At 49.2% G+C, this 22,263-nt stretch overlaps 1 protein-coding gene and 1 non-coding gene across 6 annotated transcripts; both read left to right on the forward strand.

Moving 5' to 3' along the window:
• The first annotated feature begins 127 nt into the window (after positions 1-127).
• On the forward strand, positions 128-11,323 carry MAPK13 (mitogen-activated protein kinase 13). 5 transcript variants are annotated; one of them, XM_024121872.3, is made up of 12 exons: positions 128-331; positions 1,158-1,287; positions 4,976-5,034; positions 8,238-8,346; positions 8,537-8,566; positions 8,970-9,017; positions 9,143-9,257; positions 9,412-9,483; positions 10,069-10,148; positions 10,387-10,465; positions 10,543-10,719; positions 10,990-11,323. In XM_024121872.3, exons 1-12 carry the CDS (start codon positions 213-215, stop codon positions 11,070-11,072), a joined length of 1,101 nt encoding a protein of 366 aa, XP_023977640.1. In that variant the 5' UTR covers positions 128-212; the 3' UTR covers positions 11,073-11,323. The 5 variants fall into 5 exon arrangements, with proteins under 5 accessions (XP_023977640.1, XP_054936146.1, XP_028334254.2 ...); XM_055080171.1 differs by lacking the exon at positions 10,990-11,323 and having other exon boundaries at positions 10,543-10,981; XM_028478453.2 differs by lacking the exons at positions 128-331; positions 10,990-11,323 and adding an exon at positions 476-585 and having other exon boundaries at positions 10,543-10,981.
• TRNAA-UGC (transfer RNA alanine (anticodon UGC)) lies at positions 6,882-6,954 on the forward strand. The gene has a single exon. It is a non-coding gene; the product is annotated as a tRNA-Ala (tRNA).
• Positions 11,324-22,263: the final 10,940 nt, after the last annotated feature.

Here is a 22,263-nt window from a genome sequence, read left to right on the forward strand (position 1 = left end):
AGCTTGCCGTTGGGCAGGCCTGGGCGTGGCCGCGGGGCGCACCTGGGCGAGCCGGCAGGTGGGACGCGGGGCTGGCCGCCGGGGCCCCCGCCCTCGCACGGGGTGGGGAGGAGCGGGCGGCGCGGGGACCGCGGGCGGGGGCCGGGTGCTGGGAGCCTGGCGGGCCGCGAACGTAGCCATCGCGCTGGGGCCGCCGAGATTGAGTGCCCGGGATGAACCTCACCTGGAAAATGGGCTTCTACAAGCAGGACGTCAACAAGACCGCCTGGGAGCTGCCCAAGACCTACGTGTCCCTGACGCACGTAGGCAGCGGGGCCTACGGCGCCGTGTGGTGAGACCCCCGGGCCTGTGCGCCGGCGGGGGGGCACGGGGGGCGGTGCCTGGGGCATCGGGGTGGACCTATGGTCGGCGCCCAGGAACCGGGACGCGGGTGGAGCTTCCGGAAGAGCCGGGGCCCAGCCATTGCCCCCTTCCCGGACCCGCCTTCCGTGTCGCCTCTCCTGCTGGCGCTCGAGGCTGTGCGCCCACCACCTTGATGGAGGACCCCAAGGCCCAGAGCCCTGCGGGCTTGGAAGAACTTCGCGGGTGCCTTTCCGGGGCAGAGGCCTGGAGCTGGGAGGAGGCGGCAAGCTGGGCAGTGAAGCAGAGCAGGAGCAGGGGCCTCAGGCTCTGGAGGCTGGCCTAGGGCCACTCCAGGCGCCACCTCTCTTTTCTTACCGGCTTGGTGGGAGTTTCTGTGGGTTGAACTAGGACTGGATCTGTTTCTCCAGGACTTGAACCTTACAGAGGACCCCAGAGTTCATCCGGGCGAATCGCCATTGTTACAAATGGATACACTGAGGCCCAAACAAGAAGTGACTTGCCAAGTTGCTCAGGATCCTGTTGGCATTAACTTGTGTCTGACCCAGGGGCAGTGCACCTCTCTCAGATTCTGCCTGCTCTCTCCCCCTTCTCCCAGCTCCACTGTGCTGTCAGCTGCTCACTCACATTCCAGGTGGTGGGCATCAGTTCCTCCCAGCTTAGACTGCTGGCCAAGAGGGATTGGGGTGAGGATGGCCATGGCTTCCTAGATGGCCTGGGAGTTACCACCCAGGATCTGGAGTCCCAGGGTTGTGATGGGGGGGCCACTGCCTGCTGACCTGCCTTTGACCCTACAGCTCAGCCATCGACAAGCGGTCAGGGGAGAAGGTGGCCATCAAGAAACTGAGCCGGCCCTTCCAGTCTGAGATCTTTGCCAAGCGGGCCTGTCGCGAGCTGCTGCTGCTGAAGCACATGCAGCATGAGAACGTAGGCTGGGCCTGGGGGCTGCTTCTGGGAGGCAGGGAGTGGAGGGCAGCCCCACAGAGGGTCCTGACCAGGCCCGTGTGTGTGTGTGTGTGTGTGTGTGTGTGTGTGTGTGTGTGTGTGTGTACCTGACCAGGCCCGTGTGTGTGTGTGTGTGTGTGTGTGTGTGTGTATTAAATCATGCTTCCTTCAGTCATTGCCAATTACATATTCAATTTCCACGTCAATGTTTAATATATCATCAGAGCAATGCATTATAATTCTAGGATCGTTGGTACAGTCATAGTAACATCACTCTGATATCATCTTAGACTCTGGCAAAGAACCACATGTGCATGAAAGTTTAGCTATCCTGAGAAACATTTCTTGTATTTTTTTAATAATTAATGATTAATATTAAGCCAAACTAAAGAAACAACTCATTTGAAGAAGTGGAGGTCATTTTCCAACTGTTACTTCATGGTGTACACTGGCATCATGCCAGGGAGACAGAGGGAAAGTCCTGTAATAAAATATGTTTTAATAAATTATTAATTTTTCATAGCCAGGCTAAAGATTTAGAGGGAGGATGGCATTTTCTAACTAGGGCACAGGCTTTTTGAGGTTAAAACTCTTTTTCTTTTGCCCAGCATTGCAATATGGATGAGCTTTTGCTCTAGCTTATTGTAACTGCACTGCACAATCGATATTTAAATCCTGAAAGATCAGCAATAATGGATATAAACTGAACAGATCAATATTTAGCCTTTGTGGACTATAACTTTTATCTTAGCCCCAATTACTCTGTGGCACAGGGGTTGATTTTTAATGTCTTGGGTGTTTGGCATCTCACTAATATTAATTATTTTAAAAGGTAAAAAATGCATTGTGAGACACCTGTAGAGAGAAGTGTTGATAAAAATTATTCTAAAAATATGCTTAAATAGGTTCATTCTTTCAAGATCATTTGGTAATGATAAATTTCAATTGCGACATATATATTGGATTTTTAAAAAATTTACAAGGGATAATTTTAAAATTCATGAAAAGATATTTCCTTGGAATGTCCTTCAGCAATATTGCATGACCACTTGAGAGATGTTTGGCCAGTTCATCTTTTTAGAATAAAAGCTAATTACAAATCTGATAAAATGTTGGCATTAAAATATTGTTTAATTTATTCAGATATCACAGTATAATCAATTATGATAATTTGTCTCTGAAGTTCTATAAAGGGTTTCAAGGAAATCAAGATTCTGGGAAAAAAAAAAAACCACACACTTTCTTTAGAAATAGCAATTTCAATTTATCACTGTTGAGACAATAAGTGCTCATAAACATGATCTCTGTTCCCAAAAGCCCAGCCCGATTTAATGCTAACAACAACAACAAAAACTGTATCTTTAGCGACTAAGTAAATTAGAACATTTACTCTTTAGAAGTATATAGGAGGAATCCTTTTTTTGTAGAACTTCTATTTTTAAAGTCTGTGTGTGTGTGTGTGTGTGTGTGTTCCTGACCAGGCCCGTGTGTGTGTGTGTTTATGTGTGTGTGTTCCTGACCAGGCCTGTGTGTGTGTGTTCCTGACCAGGCCCGTGTGTGTGTGTGTTTATGTGTGTGTGTTCTTGACCAGGCCGTGTGTGTGTGTGTGTGTTCCTGACCAGGCCCGTGTGTGTGTGTGTGTCTGTGTGTGTGTGTGTGTGTGTTCCTGACCAGGCCCGTGTGTGTGCGTGTGTTCCTGACCCGGCCGTGTGTGTGTGTGTGTGTTCCTGACCAGGCCCGTGTGTGTGTGTGTGTGTGTGGTCCTGACCAGGCCCGTGTGTGTGTGTGTTTATGTGTGTGTGTTCCTGACCAGGCCTGTGTGTTTGTGTTCCTGACCAGGCCCGTGTGTGTGTGTGTGTGTGTGTGTTCCTGACCAGGCCCGTGTGTGTGCATGTGTTCCTGACCAGGCCGTGTGTGTGTGTGTTCCTGACCAGGCCCGTGTGTGTGTGTGTGTGTGTGTGTGTGTGTGTGTGTTCCTGACCAGGCCCGTGTGTGTGTGTGTGTGTGTGTGTGTGTGTGTGTGTTCCTGACCAGGCCCGTGTGTGTGTGTGTGTGTGTGTGTGTGTGTGTGTGTTCCTGACCAGGCCCGTGTGTGTGTGTGTGTGTGTGTGTGTGTGTGTGTGTTCCTGACCAGGCCCGTGTGTGTGTGTGTGTGTGTGTGTGTGTGTGTGTGTTCCTGACCAGGCCCGTGTGTGTGTGTGTGTGTGTGTGTGTGTGTGTGTGTTCCTGACCAGGCCCGTGTGTGTGTGTGTTTATGTGTGTGTGTTCCTGACCAGGCCTGTGTGTGTGTGTTCCTGACCAGGCCCGTGTGTGTGTGTGTTTATGTGTGTGTGTTCCTGACCAGGCCGTGTGTGTGTGTGTGTGTTCCTGACCAGGCCCGTGTGTGTGTGTGTGTGTGTGTGTGTGTGTGTGTTCCTGACCAGGCCCGTGTGTGTGTGTGTGTGTGTGTGTTCCTGACCAGGCCCGTGTGTGTGTGTGTGCGTGTGTGTGTGTGTGTGTGTGTGTGTGGTCCTGACCAGGCCCGTGTGTGTGTGTGTGTGTTGCACACGGGAGATGGCCCACGAGGGTGCAGGGAACTCATAACAGGGCCAGCAGAAGGGGAATCTCCTCCCTGCTCCTTTGATCCTTGTTCCTCACCTAATTATTAAAATCAGGTGCCAGGGCAAAGGGAGTTTTTGGCAGTGGAGCATGAGGTGCAAACTTACTGTCTCACTGTTATGAGGAAATAGGCACAGAGGAACTTTGTAGTTGTTCTAGATCTAAGAGGTGGTGCTCAGAATGCTGGTTAGTGTTGTTTCCAAATAATAACAACAAGAATAATAGATACGAGCACTTATTATGTGCGAGGCACAGTTCTAAGAACTTTGCATAAACTAACTTGTTTAATCCTCACAATATCACATAAGTACTATTACCCCCATATACAGATGGGGAAACTGAGGCACAGAAAGAGTCACAGGTTAAATGCTTAGTCAGTGGCAGAGCTAGAATTTAACCCTAGCCAACCTGGCTCCAGGCCCCAGTGCCTGACCTCTAGACTACACTGTCTGATTGAAGCAGCCAGGAAGACTAATGACCCAGTGCTGGGCCTGGAGCCCAGGCTTTTCTGCAGGATACCTAGATTGGAAGGTAAGCATTTGACATAATGATTTCAAAATATTGTTCACATTTTAAGCCCCATTCCTCTTCAGCAAACCCCTCCCCATGGCCTCCACCCGGGGTAATCTTACCCCTAGCTCTGAACCAGCCCTCTGGCAGGTAAGGTTGGATGTGGTGAGAGACCCAAGGTCAAGGGCAGGGAGCCTTCTGGCTGGAAGACCCCTTCTCTGTTCCCTCCTTGATTCCTTTCACCACTTGTGGTTCCCTGCTTGAGTTGAGAGTGGGTTTGTGCTGCTTGTCCTGAACACCAGACTTGGGGTCAGTGAGCACAGGAGTGTCCACCTCCCCTTCTCCCCAGCCTGACTGTGCACTGCAAACTCCCTCCCAATTAGAGGAATTCCTCTTCCACCTCTGCCCCTTTTACTGCTTTCCAGAAGGCTGGGAACCTGCCTCCTGCTGGAGATGGTGTTTTAGGAAAGGGAAGGTGGTCCTGTGCAGGCCTGGGGCCCCAGAGTAGGGGAGCAGAGGGCTGCAGCGGCTGCCCAGTCCTCACTGGCAACCTTCTCCCCAGGTCATCGGACTCCTGGATGTCTTCACCCCAGCCTCTTCCCTACGCAACTTTCATGATTTGTGAGTCGAGCTGCGCTGGGTTCCAGGACATTTGCAGGCCTTACTTGACACTGGGGAGCAAGTAAGGGGAGGGTCCAGATTCTCTCTTCTGGGTAGGGGGGCTTCCTGCCCCAGGAGTCCCTGTGCCTCTGGGCTGTGGAGAGATTCTTTCAGCCAAGGGTGGAGAGAAAGGCCGGCAGGAAGAGGTAGGAGGGGCTTTATATGGACCTTGCCTGACACAGAGCTGTCTGCTCATCTGCGTTGCTTTGCCCAGCTTTACCACCACAGAGACATCGTTGCCAGTCCCTACAGGGTTTGCATCAACGTACCTCACCATTTCCTGGGGACGCAGGTGTGGATCTGGACCTTGGGGTTCTTCCTTGCATGAAGCAAGGATCAGGAAGCCTTGGCCACCTCTGGCTGATGGGATGTTTGTCAGAGTCACACAAAACGAGAAAATTTAGTTGCTAAATGCACAGCTTTGCTAGTGCAGTACCTGGTCTAAAATGTAGGAAGCTTTGGGAAGGTGAATTTTTTTTTCAGTCCTATTTCAAATGCAGCTGCAGGTCTCTTTGTTAGGATGCTTTCATTTTCAATTTAATGCAGTGATTTTGAATGGGTTTGTTTTCCCTATACTGCCAGTTGCTGGGCTTAGCATTGGGAATTTTTTTATATATATAAATTTATTTATTTTTGGCTGCATTGGGTCTTTGTTGCCGTGAACAGCGGCTACTCTTCGTTGCAGCGCGCGGGCTTCTCATTGTGGTGGCTTCTCTTGTTGTGGAGCATGGGCTCTAGGTGCGTGGGCTTCAGTAGTTGTGGCACATGGGCTCAGTAGTTGTGGCTTGCGGGCTCTAGAGCACAGGCTCAGTAGTTGCGGTGCACGGGCTTAGTTGCTGTGTGGCGTGTGGTATCTTCCTGGACCAGGGCTCGAACCCGTGTCCCCTGCATTGGCAGGCAGATTCTTAACCACTGCGCCACCAGGGAAGCCCAAGCATTGGGAATTTAAAGTGGACCTCGGGGGCTGACAGTAGTGAATACTGACAATGGTGGTCAGTACTCTAGGTCTGGATAGAGAGCCAGAAACTGCAAGCTGCCTCAGCGGGCTTCACAGAGGAGAAAACTTTGAACTCAGTCCTGAAGGATAAGTTGACATTTGCCTGAGGTAGAAGGGGCTGAAGGCAGCCCAGGTAGAAGGAACTGCATGGGCAAAGGCCATGATACCTGAAAGAGGCTGGGCCGTTTGGGCAGTATTGACAAGTGCAGTGTGGCTAGTGGAGGCCAGAGGCTGGTTGGGTCAGGCTGAGTCCAGAATTGATCCTACAGGCATCCTCTGTGGAGGTTTTGAGCAGGGAGATGCTGTGATGTGGTCAGATCAGATTTTGGGGATACCCTCTGGTGGCAGCAAGAAAGGAGCAGGGAGCAGCTCTGGGAGGTAGGAAACCTGGAGGGTAGCGTTCGAGACCCCGACCTTGATCCAAATAAAGTAGAGGTGATGGGGTCCTGAGAGCAGACTTGACACCCATTGAGAGGCAGGACTATCAGAACGTTGTACCCCTTGGGATGCAGTGGCTGGGAGAGGTGGCATAGGTCAGGGGATGCCAGGTTCCTGCTCAGAATACCAGGTGGAGGAAAAACAGATCTTGGGAGAAAGATAATGAGCTCCATTTTGGACACTTCATTTTTGAAGAGCCTATGAACATTCCAGTTCAGCAGCTGCAAATAAACCTGAAGTTTAGGAAGGTCTGGGCTAGGGATGTGGATTTGGGCCAGAATAATCACTGGTGGATGATAGCCAAAGCCCAGGGACAGGCTAGTGTAGAACATGATTCGATACTGTTCATTAAGGTATCAACACTAAAGGGACTTCCCTGGTGGTTCAGTGGCTAAGACTCTGCACTTGCAATGCAGGGGGCCTGGGTTCGATCCCTGGTCGGGGAACTAGATCCTGCATGCATGCCGCAACTAAGAGCCTGCATGCTGCAACTAAGCCCGCATGCCGTAACTAAGATCCCACGCACCGTAACAAAGATCCTGTGTGCCGAGACTAAGACCCGGAGCAGCCAAAAAAAACCAAAAGGTATCAACACTAAAGAAAAGGTATAAGAGGATGTACAGACAGAGCCTGATTAGAGGTAGAAGCAGCAGAGAATTTTGAGGGAGTGTCAGGCTTTGCAAAAGTTCCAATATAAAGAAAGGGAGCCATGGGTGTTATGTGTTGGGCTGGTGGGGCGGGAGCAGATGCCAAGTTATCAGGGGACTGGACGTTAAGGCAGTGGGGTCAAGAGGTGAGGACCACTCGTTCTAGAAGTTTGATCAGGAGGGAAAGAGAGAGAAGGGGTGGTTACTTGAAACGAGGTTAAGCAGGGGAAGGTGGTTGTATCACAGTGAGACATCAGCGAGTTTGTCAGCTGAGAACAAAGAATCAGGGTCCACGCAGAGGTGAAACACAAAGGTGGGGGAAGGGTCTGTGCATGGAGCAGGGTCCCCGTGCTGGGGGGTGTGTGGAGGAGGGAAGCGGGGGTGTGGTCAGTTGGGGGGAGACTTCAAAAGTCACAGGCTCACGGAGATGGCCTCCACATCCTTTTTTTTTTTTTAAATTCCTTCCTAAATCTTTATCCTTTTTTGTTCTGGACTTTGCTATTACTGCCTTGAGTAACAGTTACATTTTGCTGACTTCGACCTGTTTTGCAATCCCATTAAGAGGGTGTGTTGGCTCAGCTACCTCCTTCTTCCTTCTTCACCCTCCTGGAAACTGCTTTATTGTTTCCTTCTTGGAAGGAGGACATTTGTGTATGTTTGAGGAGTCATGTTGGTGGGGCATGACCCTCTGGGGGAGGAATTATTTGTACAGAAGCAGAAGGAAATACTGGGAAATGTTTCTAACTCACAGCAGTGGCTTTCTGTGGGGTGTGGAGGAGGGCAAGCAGAGGACACCTTTGAAGAGAGGGAGTACTGCTCCATTTGGTTTTCCTGAGCACAGCTCCAGCTGAAATACTTACCCTGAGCTCTGCCAACAGGGCAGCCACCAGGGCCAGGCTGGGAGCCAGGAGTCAGGAGGCCCACTGCATGGGGGTCTGGCTGGCTGTGGTGGGGCTGGTTCTTTTTGCACATGAAGGTCATCCCTAAGGCCTCTGTTCTGCCCAGCCCCTAGCCCTCCTCTGAGCTCGGACCTGGAGCTGGGTGGGGCTGGGGACTGTTCAAGAAGTCCTCATGACTTGCAGCTACCTGGTGATGCCCTTCATGCAGACAGACCTGCAGAAGATCATGGGGATGGAGTTCGGTGAGGACAAGATCCAGTACCTGGTGTATCAGATGCTCAAAGGTCTTAAGGTGGGTGGGAGCCTGCAAGATGGCAGGGGAGGGGGGCTTGGTGTTGAGACCTGGGGTTTGGGGGAGGCTAGACCATGAAGGCTGGGAGAGCACACCATGACAAGGCAGAGGAGATCTCTGAGCCAGCCTGAAACACCTGGTGCAAAAGCCGGGCACCGGATTCACCCTTCTTTCTCTCTCCCCAACACAGTACATCCACTCAGCTGGGATCATCCACAGGGTGAGTGCTTTCTCTGCTACATCCTCAGAGGCCCCGCCCACCCCTGGGGGCTAGGGTTAGGGTTAGGGGGTTCCAGGAGGTGGAGGAAGCAGGGAAAGTGGATTTTTCAGATCTAGGCTTGGCCTAGGAAGACCTGCTCAGAAGAATTGCTGTGTTCTGGGGAACTTTCTGGGAAAATTTTGCCAACAAAGCAAGCCCTGAGCTGGGTGTTTCAGGCTCCAAGAGGCATCTTAGAGCTGGATGGGCCCTAGAGGACACCTAGTCCAACCCCCATTCTGCACAGGAGACCAGAACCCAGAGAGAGGGGCAGGGGCCTGGCCAAGGTCGCACGCTGGCTGGCAGCCGAGTGGGGACAGCCCCCGTCTCTGCCTCTGCCCAGTGCTCCATCTCTTCTCTCATCTAGGACCTGAAGCCAGGCAACCTCGCTGTGAATGAAGACTGCGAGCTGAAGGTGAGTGGGCCCAGGCAGGGCCAGCCTGGGGTTGGGGTGGGCCCCTCTCCCTTAGGAGCCCCCAGAAGCTGCTCAGGGAGCCTCTCTTCAGCGAGCTCCTTTTTCCTATGTGCCCCGAGTCATAGATTTTGGATTTTGGGTTGGCACGGCATGCAGATCCAGAGATGACTGGCTATGTGGTGACTCGCTGGTACCGGGCCCCTGAGGTGATCCTCAGCTGGATGCACTACAACCAGACTGGTCAGTGGTCCGCTGCCCGGGGGAGGGGGATAGGGCTGGGGTTCTTCTCTGACAGCTTCCTCAAGGCTGTCTTGGTGACTCTGGGTTGACTCTTGATGACTGCTGGGTCTTGGTCAGCTGGTCCAGGTGACACTTCCTCCCCCTCCCTCTGCAGTGGACATCTGGTCTGTGGGCTGTATCATGGCAGAGATGCTGATGGGGAAAACTCTGTTCAAGGGCAGAGATTGTATCCTTTGCTGGAAAAGCCACACTGCATCCAGGGATTCATTCCTTCAACAGACACTTTATTACTTAAATCTCTCTTTTTTTCTTAATGTGAAAGTGATACATGCTCCCTGTGGAACAACTTTAAAGTACAGAGAAGCAAAGTGATGAAAACTAGTCACCTGTCATTCCAACACCATGCAGAAAATACTTGACGTTTTGGCACCACACTCCTGAACTGGGCGCCTGTGTGTGCTGCGCAGGGATTAAGGAGAAGATGTGGGTCTCCCTGCCAAACTCAGAGTGTGAGGGTGGGGTGGGGAGTAGACAAAGAAATGGATGGAGGTGACTGAGTGGGATGAGGCCGAGAAGGTGGCACATGCAGGAGCATCTGTGGGGAGGGACCCTTTACCCAGCCTGGCAGGTAGGAAGCCTTCCAGAGACCTGAGTCTTGAAGGATGAACCTCCCCTCCTAAAAGCAGGAGGAGGTGAGGGTCTGGAACCTGGATGGTCCACAGTGCTGGGTGGGCCTGATGGAGGGGCAGCAGGAAGGGCAGCTTCAGACCCACCCACAGGGAGTGAGGCCGAGCCTTAACCTGCTGCCAAGACCTGGACCAGCTGACGCAGATCCTGAAAGTGACGGGGGTGCCGGATGCTGAGTTTGTGCAGAAGTTGAATGACAAAGCGGTGAGTGGCAGATGGGCCCAGGCTGGCCAGGGCTGCGCGCTTGGCTGACCAGGGCCAGGTGGGCTGCAGGCTGCGCCTCTCCTCTGCCCTGGCAAGGGCTCTTGCCTTCATCTCACTTTGGATTCTGACCTGAGCCTTCAGCCCTGCTCAGGGGCTTTTCTGGGGTCCCTGCTCTATACCCCCCAGCCCCCTGAGGGGCTGACAACTGGGGATTATTCAGTGCTTTTCTGTCTTCCAGGCCAAATCCTACATTCAGTCCCTGCCACAAAGCCCCAAGAAGGATTTCTGTCAGCTCTTCCCGCATGCCAGTCCCCAGGGTGAGTCTTGGGGCCCGCAGTCTGTCTCAGCGGGCGGGCTCTCCATGGCATGTGAGGCTCACACTCTGTGACCGCAGCTGCAGACCTGCTGGAGAAGATGCTGGAGCTGGACGTGGACAAGCGCCTGACCGCCTCTCAGGCCCTCACCCACCCCTTCTTTGAATCCTGCCGGGACCCTGAGGAGGAAACAGAGGCCCAGCAGCCATTTGATGATTTCTTAGAACATGAGAAACTCACAGTGGATGAATGGAAGCGTAAGGGCTCGGGGCCTCGGGCTGCTTCCTCTCTCTGCCTGCAGCATCCCTCTCCTCTGCCTGCTTTGTTTTCCTGCCTGCCCTCAGCCGGTCCCAGCACCCTCCTGGAGACTATCACCTCTTTCTCTCTGAGAGAATACTGTCTCCTGTGTGCACTTCTTTCTCCCTGCACTGAGCTGACTTCCTGCTCCACACTATGTCTGTTGGGAGAGGGGGGATGTCTCTTGCCCTCAGCACTCCCTACCCCTTGAACCACCCTGTCTTTCTCAGAGCACATTTACAAGGAGATTGTGAACTTCAGCCCCATCGCCCGGAAGGACTCTCGGCGCCGGAGTGGCATGAAGCTGCAGTAGTGACCCGTCTAGCCCAACCCTCGGCTGAGCCCAGGAATGGCCACATGGTACCACCTGCCAGGCACTGCCCCTGGGACCAATATTTATTTATTGAAGTTTTAACCCGTCTTGGATTATAGCCTTCCAAGCAGAGGACAGAGGACCTTGCCTTGTGTAGGAAACAGGCCTACTAGATGCAGAATTCAGAGGTGTTGGTTGGGAGAAAATAGCTATGATCATAACTGGCCATATTAAAGCACCCATCTGGAGAATCGCCTGTGTGTGGGGTCCTTACCTTCGTGGCTGTAGTGGGGCTGAACTGGGGCAGGAGTCTACGGCAGTGATGGTGTATTAGTTTGCTAGGGCTGCTGTAACAAATTATCACAAACTGGGTGGCTTAAAATGATAGAAATTTATTCTCACAGTTCTGGAGGCTGGTAGTCTGAAATCAAGGTGTTGGCAGGGCCATGTTCCTTTTTTTTTTTGAGGTACGCGGGCCTCTGACTGTTGTGGCCTCTCCCGTTGCGGAGCACAGGCTCTGGGTGCGCAGGCTCAGCGGCCATGGCTCACGGGCCCAGCCGCTCCGCGGCATGTGGGATCTTCCCGGGCCGGGGCACAAACCCATGTCCCCTGCATTGGCAGGCAGACTCAACCACTGCGCCACCAGGGAAGCCCGGGCCATGTTCCCTTTGAAGGTTCTAGGGAAGAATCCCTCCTGGCCTCTTTTTAGCTTCTGGTGGCTCCTGGAATCTTTGGTGTTCTTTGGCTTATAGCTGCATCACCCCTGTCTCTGCCTCTGTCTTCACATGGCCTTCTCTGCTCTGTGTATCTCTGTCTTTGGCTGATCTTCTAAGAACATCAGTCACTGAATTTAGGACCCACCCTAATCCAGTGTGATCTCATCTTAATCCTTAGTAATTACGTCTGCAAATATCTCATTTTCAAATAAAGTCACATTCTGAGGTTCTGGGTGGACATGAATTTTGGGGGCACATTTTTCAACCCACTACAGATGGCCATGAGGGAGGGGCCCCATTCCAGAGCCCCTTTGTTGTGAAGCCAAACGTGTTTGGCTGCTAAACTAAGGGAGTTGCACAGAAAGCTGCAGCTGGTGAGACACTGCATGCAGGTTATTTTGGGTGAGTGATCAGCAATCAAGATATGAAACAGCAGGCTTGTTGACTGGGAGCTGCAGAAGGCAAAAATGGGCTTTTTCCAGGAAAACGGTTCTACTCCTTCCCCCTTTTGGGAATTGTACATCTCTCCTGAGCTTTAACCTGACAATGGATTGGATCCTTCTCTTCAGTTTTGAAAACTCTGTTCAGGTCTCAAACTTCCCTATGCACCAGGGCCTGGTTAATATGCAGATTCCTGGGCCCAGCCCCTGGGATTTTGATTTAGCAGGTCTGGGGTTGAGACCCTAGAACGTTTGAATGAGGACCCCTTCACCTCAACCCAAGCCCAGTGATTCTTGATGGATATCTGACCACATTTAGAGAAACATTTAGTTGATTTCAGTACCACTTAATTTGTCAAAAGGCCTAAATTAGAAACCTACAAAGGGAGACTGAGAGGCTTTAGATGACTTTCACACTCTCATTTTAGAGATGTTAAAACTGAGGCTCAGGGCATTTTTAGGGCAGTGAAACTATTTTGAATGATGTCATTGTAGATACATGACATTATGCATTTGTCAAAACTAGTGAAACTGGGCTTCCCTGGTGGCGCAGTGGTTGAGAGTCCGCCTGCCGATGCAGGGGACACGGGTTTGTGCCCCCGTCCGGGAAGATCCCACATGCCGCGGAGCGGCTGGGCCCGTGGGCCATGGCTGCTGAGCCTGCACCCTGGTGGCGCAGTGGTTGAGAGTCCGCCTGCCGATGCAGGGGACACGGGTTTGTGCCCCCGTCCGGGAAGATCCCACATGCCGCGGAGCGGCTGGGCCCGTGAGCCATGGCTGCTGAGCCTGCACGTCCGGAAACTGTGCTCCGCAACAGGAGAGGCCACAACAGTGAGAGGCCCGTGTACCGCAAAAAAACAAACAAAACAAAACAAAAAAAAACTAGTGGAACTGTACAACACAGTGAGTGAACCCTCAAGTAAACTAGGACTTTCTTTAATAATAATGTACCAATATTGGTTCATCAATTGTAATAAATGTACCACATTAATGTAAGATGTTAATATTTAATATTAGGGAAAACCATGCAGGTGGGAGGGAGAGAATATACGGAACCTTCTGTACTTTTGGCACAATTTTTCTGTAAACCTAAACCTGTGCTAAAAAATAATGTCTATTTTAAAAAAGAAGAAGAAAAAGCTTGAGGCTCCAGGGAGATACCCACAGTAAGAAAGTGGTAAAGTCAGGATTTGAACCACAGCAGCCTCGAACACTGTGCCAAAGGCTGTCAACCCAAGCTTGGAATCAAGGGTTGCCAGCCTCCCCACCCTTCTAGCCTGTCTCTGAACTTATTCACTGCTGCCTCTGTCCAAGGACCCTGTTTTCTCTCCCAAGGAGTGGCCCTCCTATCCAGGAGGGAGGAGTGGATCGAGGGAGGGGCTCTGACCTTGCTGATGACTAAACTGCCACCAGTCCCCTTAGTCTAAATCCTTCAGTGAATTGTCTTCTGAGACTCCTCAATAGCCCCAAGGAAAGTCTAGCCTTCCTGGCCTGGTATTCAAAGTCCCCTGCATTCTCTAAACTCATCTACTCCTACTGCCTCCCGTTTTCCTTATGCCAGCATGGCCTGCCAAGGAACACCAGCCCTGGGATACAACACCACGAGGCTCATTAACAGCTTAAAGGTTCTGACAAGTCCTACAGTGAGGAGAACTGTTCAACATCGTTTAATCCAGAACCTGCCAAATGTGCTTAACTGCAGGACCCCCTTTCTCCTGACGGCCAGCACACACAGAAGCCTCTTTGCCTAGTGCAGCCCAGTATGCAGGTCCCAATACTGCTTTTCCCCAAGCAGACCTGGAGCTTGGGCTTCTTTCAAAGCCTCTGCGGAGAAGTCCCTCCCTGTTTCTCCTCCTTATTCCCTCCAGACTTTGCCTCTGGCCTCCCTCCAGGAAGTCATTCTCCATCACCCTCCATCAGAGAATGGGCAGCTTCCTCCATCTGCCCCTGGCCCTCTATGAACAGCATTTACAGTGTGCAGGGCTCTGCTTCCCCTCCCCACTGCCCACTGTGAGCCTCTGACTGGAACAAACATGTATGAATGAATGATGTCCCAGGGGCCTGTTGGTCGTTTCTCTGCCCAGATCAGACCAGCATGGTATCCAGGGCAGCAGAGAACCCAGCAGGAAGCAGAAGTGGGTGGCTTGGCCTGTACCTTAGAGTGTTTCCCCTGAAAATCTCAGGCTCTCAGACTCCCAGGCCTCTGCCCATCATCCCTCAGTGTCCTCCAGTCCATCCCCCACCCAGAATTAAACTTCTGTGTGTCACCTCAGCCCCTTCTCTACAATTATCTCAAACTTGGAAAGTTTCTCCAGAGGGAGGCGAAGGCGCTGAGCAGTGTGAAGATGTTCGTGGGTTCTGCCTTACCCTGTGGGCACCTGGCCAGAGTGACAGGAGATGAGTCCATTCTCAGGCTGGGTGGGGGAAAGGGGCTGAGCTTGGGGTTCTGGGCTCAGTTACTCTCACAGTTGGCCTGCAGGTCTTTTGCCCCTGGCCCTTGGTGGACAGGGTTGAGCTTTGCCCTGTGGCCAGTGGGGCAGCTCAAAAGGTCTTGACAGAGATAAGGAAGCCAGACTCAGGAATTGGAGAGAGGTCAGTAGCAGCAATCGTGCCCTTGATTCCCTCCTTTGTGAAATGAAGGGTGTCTTTGCACAAAGGCACAGCTCCTCTCCCAAGGCAGCCTGGGCCTATCGCTGGGGCCTGGCAATTTGTGTCACTTGGGGCAGGGCTAGCCTGGCATGAAATGGGGGTGGCACTGCTCCCAGTGAGGGGCAGCACATGGAAAGGCAGAGATGGAGGAACTGCCCTTGCAAGGAGAGCCCGGTGTGCACACATGTCCCAGTGCCTGCAGGGGTGGAGGCTTGCTTGAAAGAGGGCTTGGCTCAACTTGCATGTGGCACATTGAAATAGCTTTTGTTCTCCAGGAGGGTGTGGGACAGTCATGTCCCTGAGCCGAGATACAACCACAGCTGGGGAGGGAGGAATCTCTTCCTCTTTTCCCCACATTTTCTGTCCTCATTCTCCCTAAACCCCCTGTGATTTAAGGTAAGAGGCTGGTGATTTTCCCCTATTCACAATGGGCAGCAGAGGCACAAGGCTACTCTATCAAGCTAAAGAAGATGTCGCTGTCATGCCTCACACCCCTACCCCAAGATTTCCTGGAGCAGGAGCAGTGCCTGGTGGGATTCTGACCTGGTTCCTCCTGTGCGAGCCTGTGCTCAGCGGGGCAGCCGTGATCACTCTGGGCCAGAGTGTCAACAAGGCCCCATCCCGCCCCGTCTGGGGGCTCCTGACCTTTTTTTTTTTTTTTTCTCCTGACCTTTTTTGTGCCGTGGATCCCTTCTCAAAATATTTTCCTATGCATAAAATAAAATACACAGGATCACAAAGGAAGCTAGTTATGTTGAAATACAGTTGTGAAAATATTTAAGTGTGTAATGTTTGGTGTACATGGGTTTCTTTATTAACACATTAAATAACAGGATCAAGGGGGTGAGCCCAACAAACTACTGCAAACTTGAAGTAGAAATGAGTTTAAACGATGTTTCAAGAAACGATGTTTCTGCAGCAACTGTAAAGGGAAATGAAAAGTACTGCTTTCTACTGGCCCTGCTAATGCAACTGTAGTTTGCTGCCTTTAAAAGTTGTAATATTTTCCAATCCAAATTCATGGACCTCTGAATTCCGGTGTACAGTCTATGGTTTGTGGACCCCAGTTAAAAATGCTTGTCCCGGATACTAAAATGTGACTTTTGGAATCCTCTGCTACGTCTTAGCCAACCCCCCTATTGTACCGCCGTCTGTGCCCCCAGCCCCCGCCTTGCATGGTCATGGAGCCAGGCTGGAAATGCCCAGATCTGCACCTGGATGCCTACAACACATACTAACCACCATTCCCCTGTGTTTCCCAACCTTACTGTCCAGGTAGGAATGGGTCTGACTGAGGCATTTCGCTAGGGAATTTGCTGAGGCCTCTATATCTAGTTTTCAACTAGGTGGAATCCTCCCATCCCCACCCCACAGCGTTCCTTCTAAACAATTTTACTGATGAAGACATTTGGGCCCAGAGTAGAGACTGGGGCCCAGGTCTCCTATTTACCACTGCACTGTTCTTTCCACTGCAACAGTGGCACAAGCACATATTGAGGTCAATGCGTGCTCTTCTCTCCCTGCATTACTGTCCCTGTTCCCCCAACCATCACGGACACAAAAGTAGCAGGGCTCTGAGACAGGTTTGTGTTAACCGGCCAAGGGAAGAAACTCCCAGAAGCACACTTGTTTCTCTCTGTTTTCTTAAAGGTCTCACCCTTGAGAATATTTTGGTAGAACTCCGGGAGGGGAAAAGGTGAGGGAGTGAGGAAGGGAAGTGCATTTGAGAAGTGATGTGGCTTAGCTAGGCAGTTTCTCCTGACCGGAAGGAGGTAGAGGCCCATTAATGCCCACATTCTTTGGGGACTATGTCCAGTTCCCTGTAAGGTGGTTAAGTGTTGAGCTCTGGAGGCATACTGCCTGCAGCTCTACCACTTATCAGCCATGTGACCTTGGGCCTCAGTTTCCTCATCTATAAGGATAATACTACTAAAGAAATTAACATAAGGGAAGCACTCAGAACAGTACCTGGCACATGGGAAGTGCTCACCAAGCATTAACTATTATTTTTAATTATTTTCTCTACCACATCCTCTTCCCTCCTTGATTACCCCATCTTCCGGACATTGTCATTTCCTCCTTCTCAACAGCAGTTTTCTCCACTCACCCGGTCTCCTTCATGTTAAATCTTCCCTCATAGGTCCTCAAGAGACCTGGCCCCGGTCACTTATACTACAGCTTATATTATGACCCTGGTATCTGCAGCTTCTCATGCAGGGTCTGGGAGGCAGCAGAGTGTGGAGTTGAGAATGTGAGCTTTCCATCTGAAAAGACCTGGGGTTGAGAGAGAAGGGGGATGGATTTAAGGAACTGGCTCAGTGACTGGGTGGGGAGTGGTTGGCAAGTCTGACATCTGTAGGGCAGGCTAGTAAGCTGAAAATTCAGGCAGAATTTCCATACATATTACAATCTTGAGGCAGATTCCTTCTTTTCTAAGAAACCTCAGTTTTTGCTCTTAAGGCCTTCAACTAATTGGATGAGGTCCACGTACATTATAGAGGGTGATCTGCTTTACTTAAAGTCAACTGATTGTAAATGTTCATCACATCTACAAAATTTCTTTCCAGCATCATCTAGACTAGTGTTTAAGGATACAACTGGGCACACAGCCTATCCAAATTGACACATAAAACTAACCATCACACCATGTGTTTGAGGGCAGGGTATTTACTCCTCTGAGCTTCATTTTCTTTCTCTAAAATGGAGTAATAGAAGGGTCTACCTCACAGGACTGGTGAGGGGTAAGTGCATACAGAGTGCACAGTAAATATTACTTCTTGTACCAGGAGGTGCTCAAAAACACACTGATGACGGCAATCCTCTTGGAAGTACTGGGAAATACATGCCATGGCCCATGGCCGCTGCTCTCAAGCATTTGGCTGAGTCATGTAGGTATGCGTTGTGCTTACTCCCATCTGCTCCCACCCAACAGACTGGCTCAGAACCTTTAGTTCATGTGAAAAACTCCCAAAGAAATGAACCTTCACTCTCTTTTTTACGGGGAGAGGAGGAAAGTTTCTCCATTGGGTTTCATTATCTTTGAGACAGTGGAGGACTTGGAGCAATACGTCAGAAAGAATTAAATTTCACTTCTTCAGCAGCCATTTCACATTTTGTGAGAACTGCATATTCATGTCGGTAAACAGCCAAGTAGGAACCAGATGACAGCTCAGTTTTCCTGGAAATCAGGAAATCAATCAAGCTGCCAAAATGAGATGACTGCATTGTGAAATACTGCTAACATTCCAGAAAGTTGTTTTAAGATGAATTTTTTAAAATGGAAATTCTGTTTCTCTTCCTCTTTCTCTTCCTCCCTCCCTCCTACTCTCCCTCCTATCCCTTCTCCCTCCCTTCCTTTTCTTCCCTCTCTCCCTCCCTCTCTTCCTTCCCCCCTCCCTCCCTCCCTTTCTTCCTTCTTACCTACCTACCTTCTTTTCACTCCTTTTTTTAAGCCAATGCTCAACTACTTCTTCTAATATGTTCAGCCTAGGTTTGAGTTTTCAAAAATAGGTGAGATGATATACGGGTCTCTTTGCCTCTCTCTGAGACCTTTTCATTGTTCCAATGGCACCCTTCTCTACCTGTCCAGGAGTCTGCTTGCCTTTATCCACACCTGTCTCTCCTGTTTCTTATCCTTTTTTTAAAAAAAATTTATTTATTTGGCTGTGTCAGGGTCTTAGTTGCAGCACGTGGGATCTTCATTGTGGCACGTGGGATCTTTCATTGCAGCACACAGCCTCTTCAATGCAGTGCATGGGCTTCTCTCTAGTTGTGGGACTTGGCCTCCAGAGCACATGGGCTCTCTAGTTGTGGCGTGTGGTCTCTCTAGTTGTGGCGCATGAGCTCAGTAGTTGTGGTGTGTGGACTCAGTAGTTGAGGCACACGGGCTCAGCAGTTGCGGTGCACGGGCTCTCTAGTTGTGGCACGTGGGCTCAGTAGCTGCAGCACGTGGGCTAGTTGCCCCTAGGCAAGTGGGATCTTAGTTCCCCAACCAGGGATGGAACCCACGTCCCCTGCATTGGAAGGCGCATTCTTAACCACTGGACCACCAGGGAAGTCCCTGTTTCCTATCCTTTTTTACAGTGAAACCATGACTTCAGCCACCTCCTTAAGAATTAGGAATGAAATGATTCCAAGAAACCTCTGTGTCTAGTGTCAAACTGTACCTTAAAATTTATTTGTTTAAATATATAAAATAAACTTTTAGTTTTAGAATAGTTTTAGATTTATAGAAAAGCTGCAAAGATAAAACAAAGAATTTCCATGTACTCCACACCCAGTTTCCCTATTATTAATATCTAACATTAGTATGCTACCTTTGTCACAACTAATAAATCAATATTGATATATTATTAACTAAAATCCATACTTTCATATTTCCTTAATTTTTACCTATTCTTTGCTGTTCCAGGATCCCATCCAGGATGCCACATATCTTCTTAGGCTCCTCTTGGCTGTGACAGTTTCTAAGACTTTCCTTATTTTCAGTAACTTTAACAATTTTGAAGTGTTACTGGTCAGGTATTTTGTAAAATGTCTCTCATTTAGGGTTTGTCTGATGTTTTCTCATGATAAGACTGGGATAATGTGTTTTGTGGACTAAGACCACATGGGTAAAATGCCATTCTGATCACACTGTGTCAAGAGTATATAGCACCAGGGACTTCCCTGGTGGCGCAGTGGTTAAGAATCCACCTGCCAATGCAGGGGACACGAGTTTGAGCCCTGGTCTGGGAATATCCCACATGCCATGGAGCAACTAAGCCCGTGCACCACAACTACTGAGCTTGCCCTCTAGAGACCGTGAGCCACAACTACTGAAGCCCACATGTTCTAGGGCCCGCATGCTGCAACTACTGAAACCCGCGCGCCTAGAGCCCATGCTCCGCAACAAGGGAAGCCACCGCAATGAGAAGCCCACGCACCACAATGAAGAGTAGCTCCCGCTTGCCACAACTAGAGAAAGCCTGCGCGCAGCAACGAAGACCCGAAGACCCAATGCAGCCAAAAAAAAAAAAGAGTATATAGTATCAAAATGATTTATCACTGTCAGTGTTAACCTTAATTACCTAGGTAAGGTTGTGTTAGCCAGATTTCTCCACTATAAAGTTACTTCTTCCCCCTTTTCATTCCCCTTTTTCACTGCCATTCCTTGAGAAGGGAATATCTACAAAAATTACTTGGAGTTCTCCTGTATGGGAGATTTATTCAGCAATTTATACCATAATGGACTCATGGATATTTATTTTATACTTTGGGTTATAATCTAATAAATAACAGAATAAAATAAAATAATAAAAGCTTTACCTTTTGAATTGATCTGTAGGTTTTCTTCCTTTTGTGTAGATTGAGCCCATATCCCTGAAAGGACCTGGAGGTACTGCCCACAGCCAGATGGAGAGTCCACTCATCAATCTTGCAGACACACAGGGTCCTAGGGGTAGTGGGAAACAGTTTACACTTCTCCCATTTGGATGCTGGTCAATCCACAGTCCACTTTGGATAACCATCCTGAAGGCCCGTCCCTCTCGTCTTTTTCCTTATTGATCCTCTCCGTCTTTTCCATCCCTATGTCCACCTACTCCTGGTAAGGAATTTGGGCGAAACTTCATTCTATCTGCATGAAATAATAAAGCTAAATAAAACAAATAAAACATTTATAGGCATTATAGCTATCCTCTAGTTGCATGTTTCCTAGGTGCACTGTTTTGGGTACTTTACATATATTGTTTCTAATCCTCACACTAATGACAATGTAATTGCTATTCCCATTTTACAGATGTGGAAACTGGGACTCTTGAGAGTTTAAAAAATTCACCCAAGGTTTTTCTGCTACTGTACAGTTTGCTCCTTCTCAATAGTCTCCCTCACTCCTTCATCTTCTCATCCACCTCCTACGTGACTACGGGCAAACCACTTCCATCTGAGCCTTAATTTCTCGTCTGGTGATACTGTTGGATGAATTCAATGAGAAATGCATAGAATGCATAGAAAGTCTTCTGCACAGGGGACTTCCCTGGTGGTGCAGTGGTTGAAAATCCACCTGCCAATGCAGGGGACACGGGTTCGATCCCTGGTCTGAGAAGATCCCACATGCTGCGGAGCAACTAAGCCCGTGAGCCTAGAGACTGTGCTCCGCAACAAGAGAAGCCACTGCAGTGAGAAGCCCGCACACAACAAAGAGTAGCCCCAGCTCGCCTGTGCGCAGCAACGAAGACCTAATGCAGCCAAAAATAAATAATTTAAAAATTAAAAGATTAAAAAAAAAAGAAAGTCTTCTGCATAGGATTCAATAAATAGCATCTGTTATTACTTTTAATTTCATGAGGATTAAATTAATTTTAAAAAACTCTATTCTTGTTTCCTTTTTCTATTTATGCTCACCTCTTAATGGTCTCATCTATTCTCATGGCTTTAAGTACCATCTATATGTCAATGAATAACAAATGTATATATCTACCTTGGATCTTTCCTTTAAATTTCAGACAAGTCAACATCTTCACTTGAGTGTTTTGAAACAAAAATTGGAGGTTCTGCTTCTAGTAGTGATGGAGTAGCCTGTATTGTATTATAATAATAATGGACTCTGGATAAAATAAAAGAATACAATGATTTGAAGGGACTGGAGAGAATAAAAGCAGGAAGAAACTGCAAAGGAGTCAACCATTGATAGAAGGGAGGTGCAGTGGATACGACTTGTGATTATAAGGATTTTTGCCTGAAGGCACTACCCAGAAAACGTAGCATAGAATGGCCAGAATTCAAGCGTAAAGTTGCTAGTTTGACAAGTCAGAGAATCAAGTTTAGAAAGGAAATCCAAGAAAGGAAGAAGGCACAGAGGCTTCTTAAAAATGCATATAAAATTTGACCAAATCCTTGGCTGACTCCTGACCTGTGCATGTGCAGGGGATACTCCAAGAAGCCCAGCAGAAAACAATGAGAAAAAGACAACTGGAAAATAGAGCAGAAATTTTAGCTGCTGCCTATCTCAAGGGACACAGAATTTGGAATTTTATGCCTGCCAAGTTAACTGCCTAATAAAAATAAATAGTCTCTAGAGGAAGATAACAGAATCTAGATTTTCTACAATGTATCTGCTACAATGCCCTGTATTAAAAGATTTTTTTTTAATGCTGAACTTGCAAATAAGCACCGAAATGTGAACCATAGGCAAAAGAAGGGCAGTCAATAAAAAGCAATTCTGAAATAACTCCGATATTTAATTCGTGGGTGAAGATTTCAAAGTGGCTATAATAAATATGTTCAAGAACCTTAAAAAACGTACTCATAATGAATAAGCAAGCAGGCAATTCATCAGAGAACTAGAAACTATAAAAAAAAGTGGTAATTCTAGAATTAAAAAACATACATGAAAAATTGACTAGA

This window comes from Physeter macrocephalus, chromosome 18 (assembly GCF_002837175.3).
Source record: "Physeter macrocephalus isolate SW-GA chromosome 18, ASM283717v5, whole genome shotgun sequence".
Taxonomy (NCBI): domain Eukaryota; kingdom Metazoa; phylum Chordata; class Mammalia; order Artiodactyla; family Physeteridae; genus Physeter; species Physeter macrocephalus.

Bases quoted from the DNA above. Each gene is read 5' to 3' on its own strand.
- MAPK13 (XM_055080171.1), top strand. From the start codon at position 213: ATGAACCTCACCTGGAAAATGGGCTTCTACAAGCAGGACGTCAACAAG. The intron at 1,288-4,975 runs GTAGGCTGGGCC...CCTTCTCCCCAG, and splicing joins AGCACATGCAGCATGAGAAC to GTCATCGGACTCCTGGATGT. The intron at 10,466-10,542 runs GTGAGTCTTGGG...CTGTGACCGCAG, and splicing joins CCCGCATGCCAGTCCCCAGG to CTGCAGACCTGCTGGAGAAG.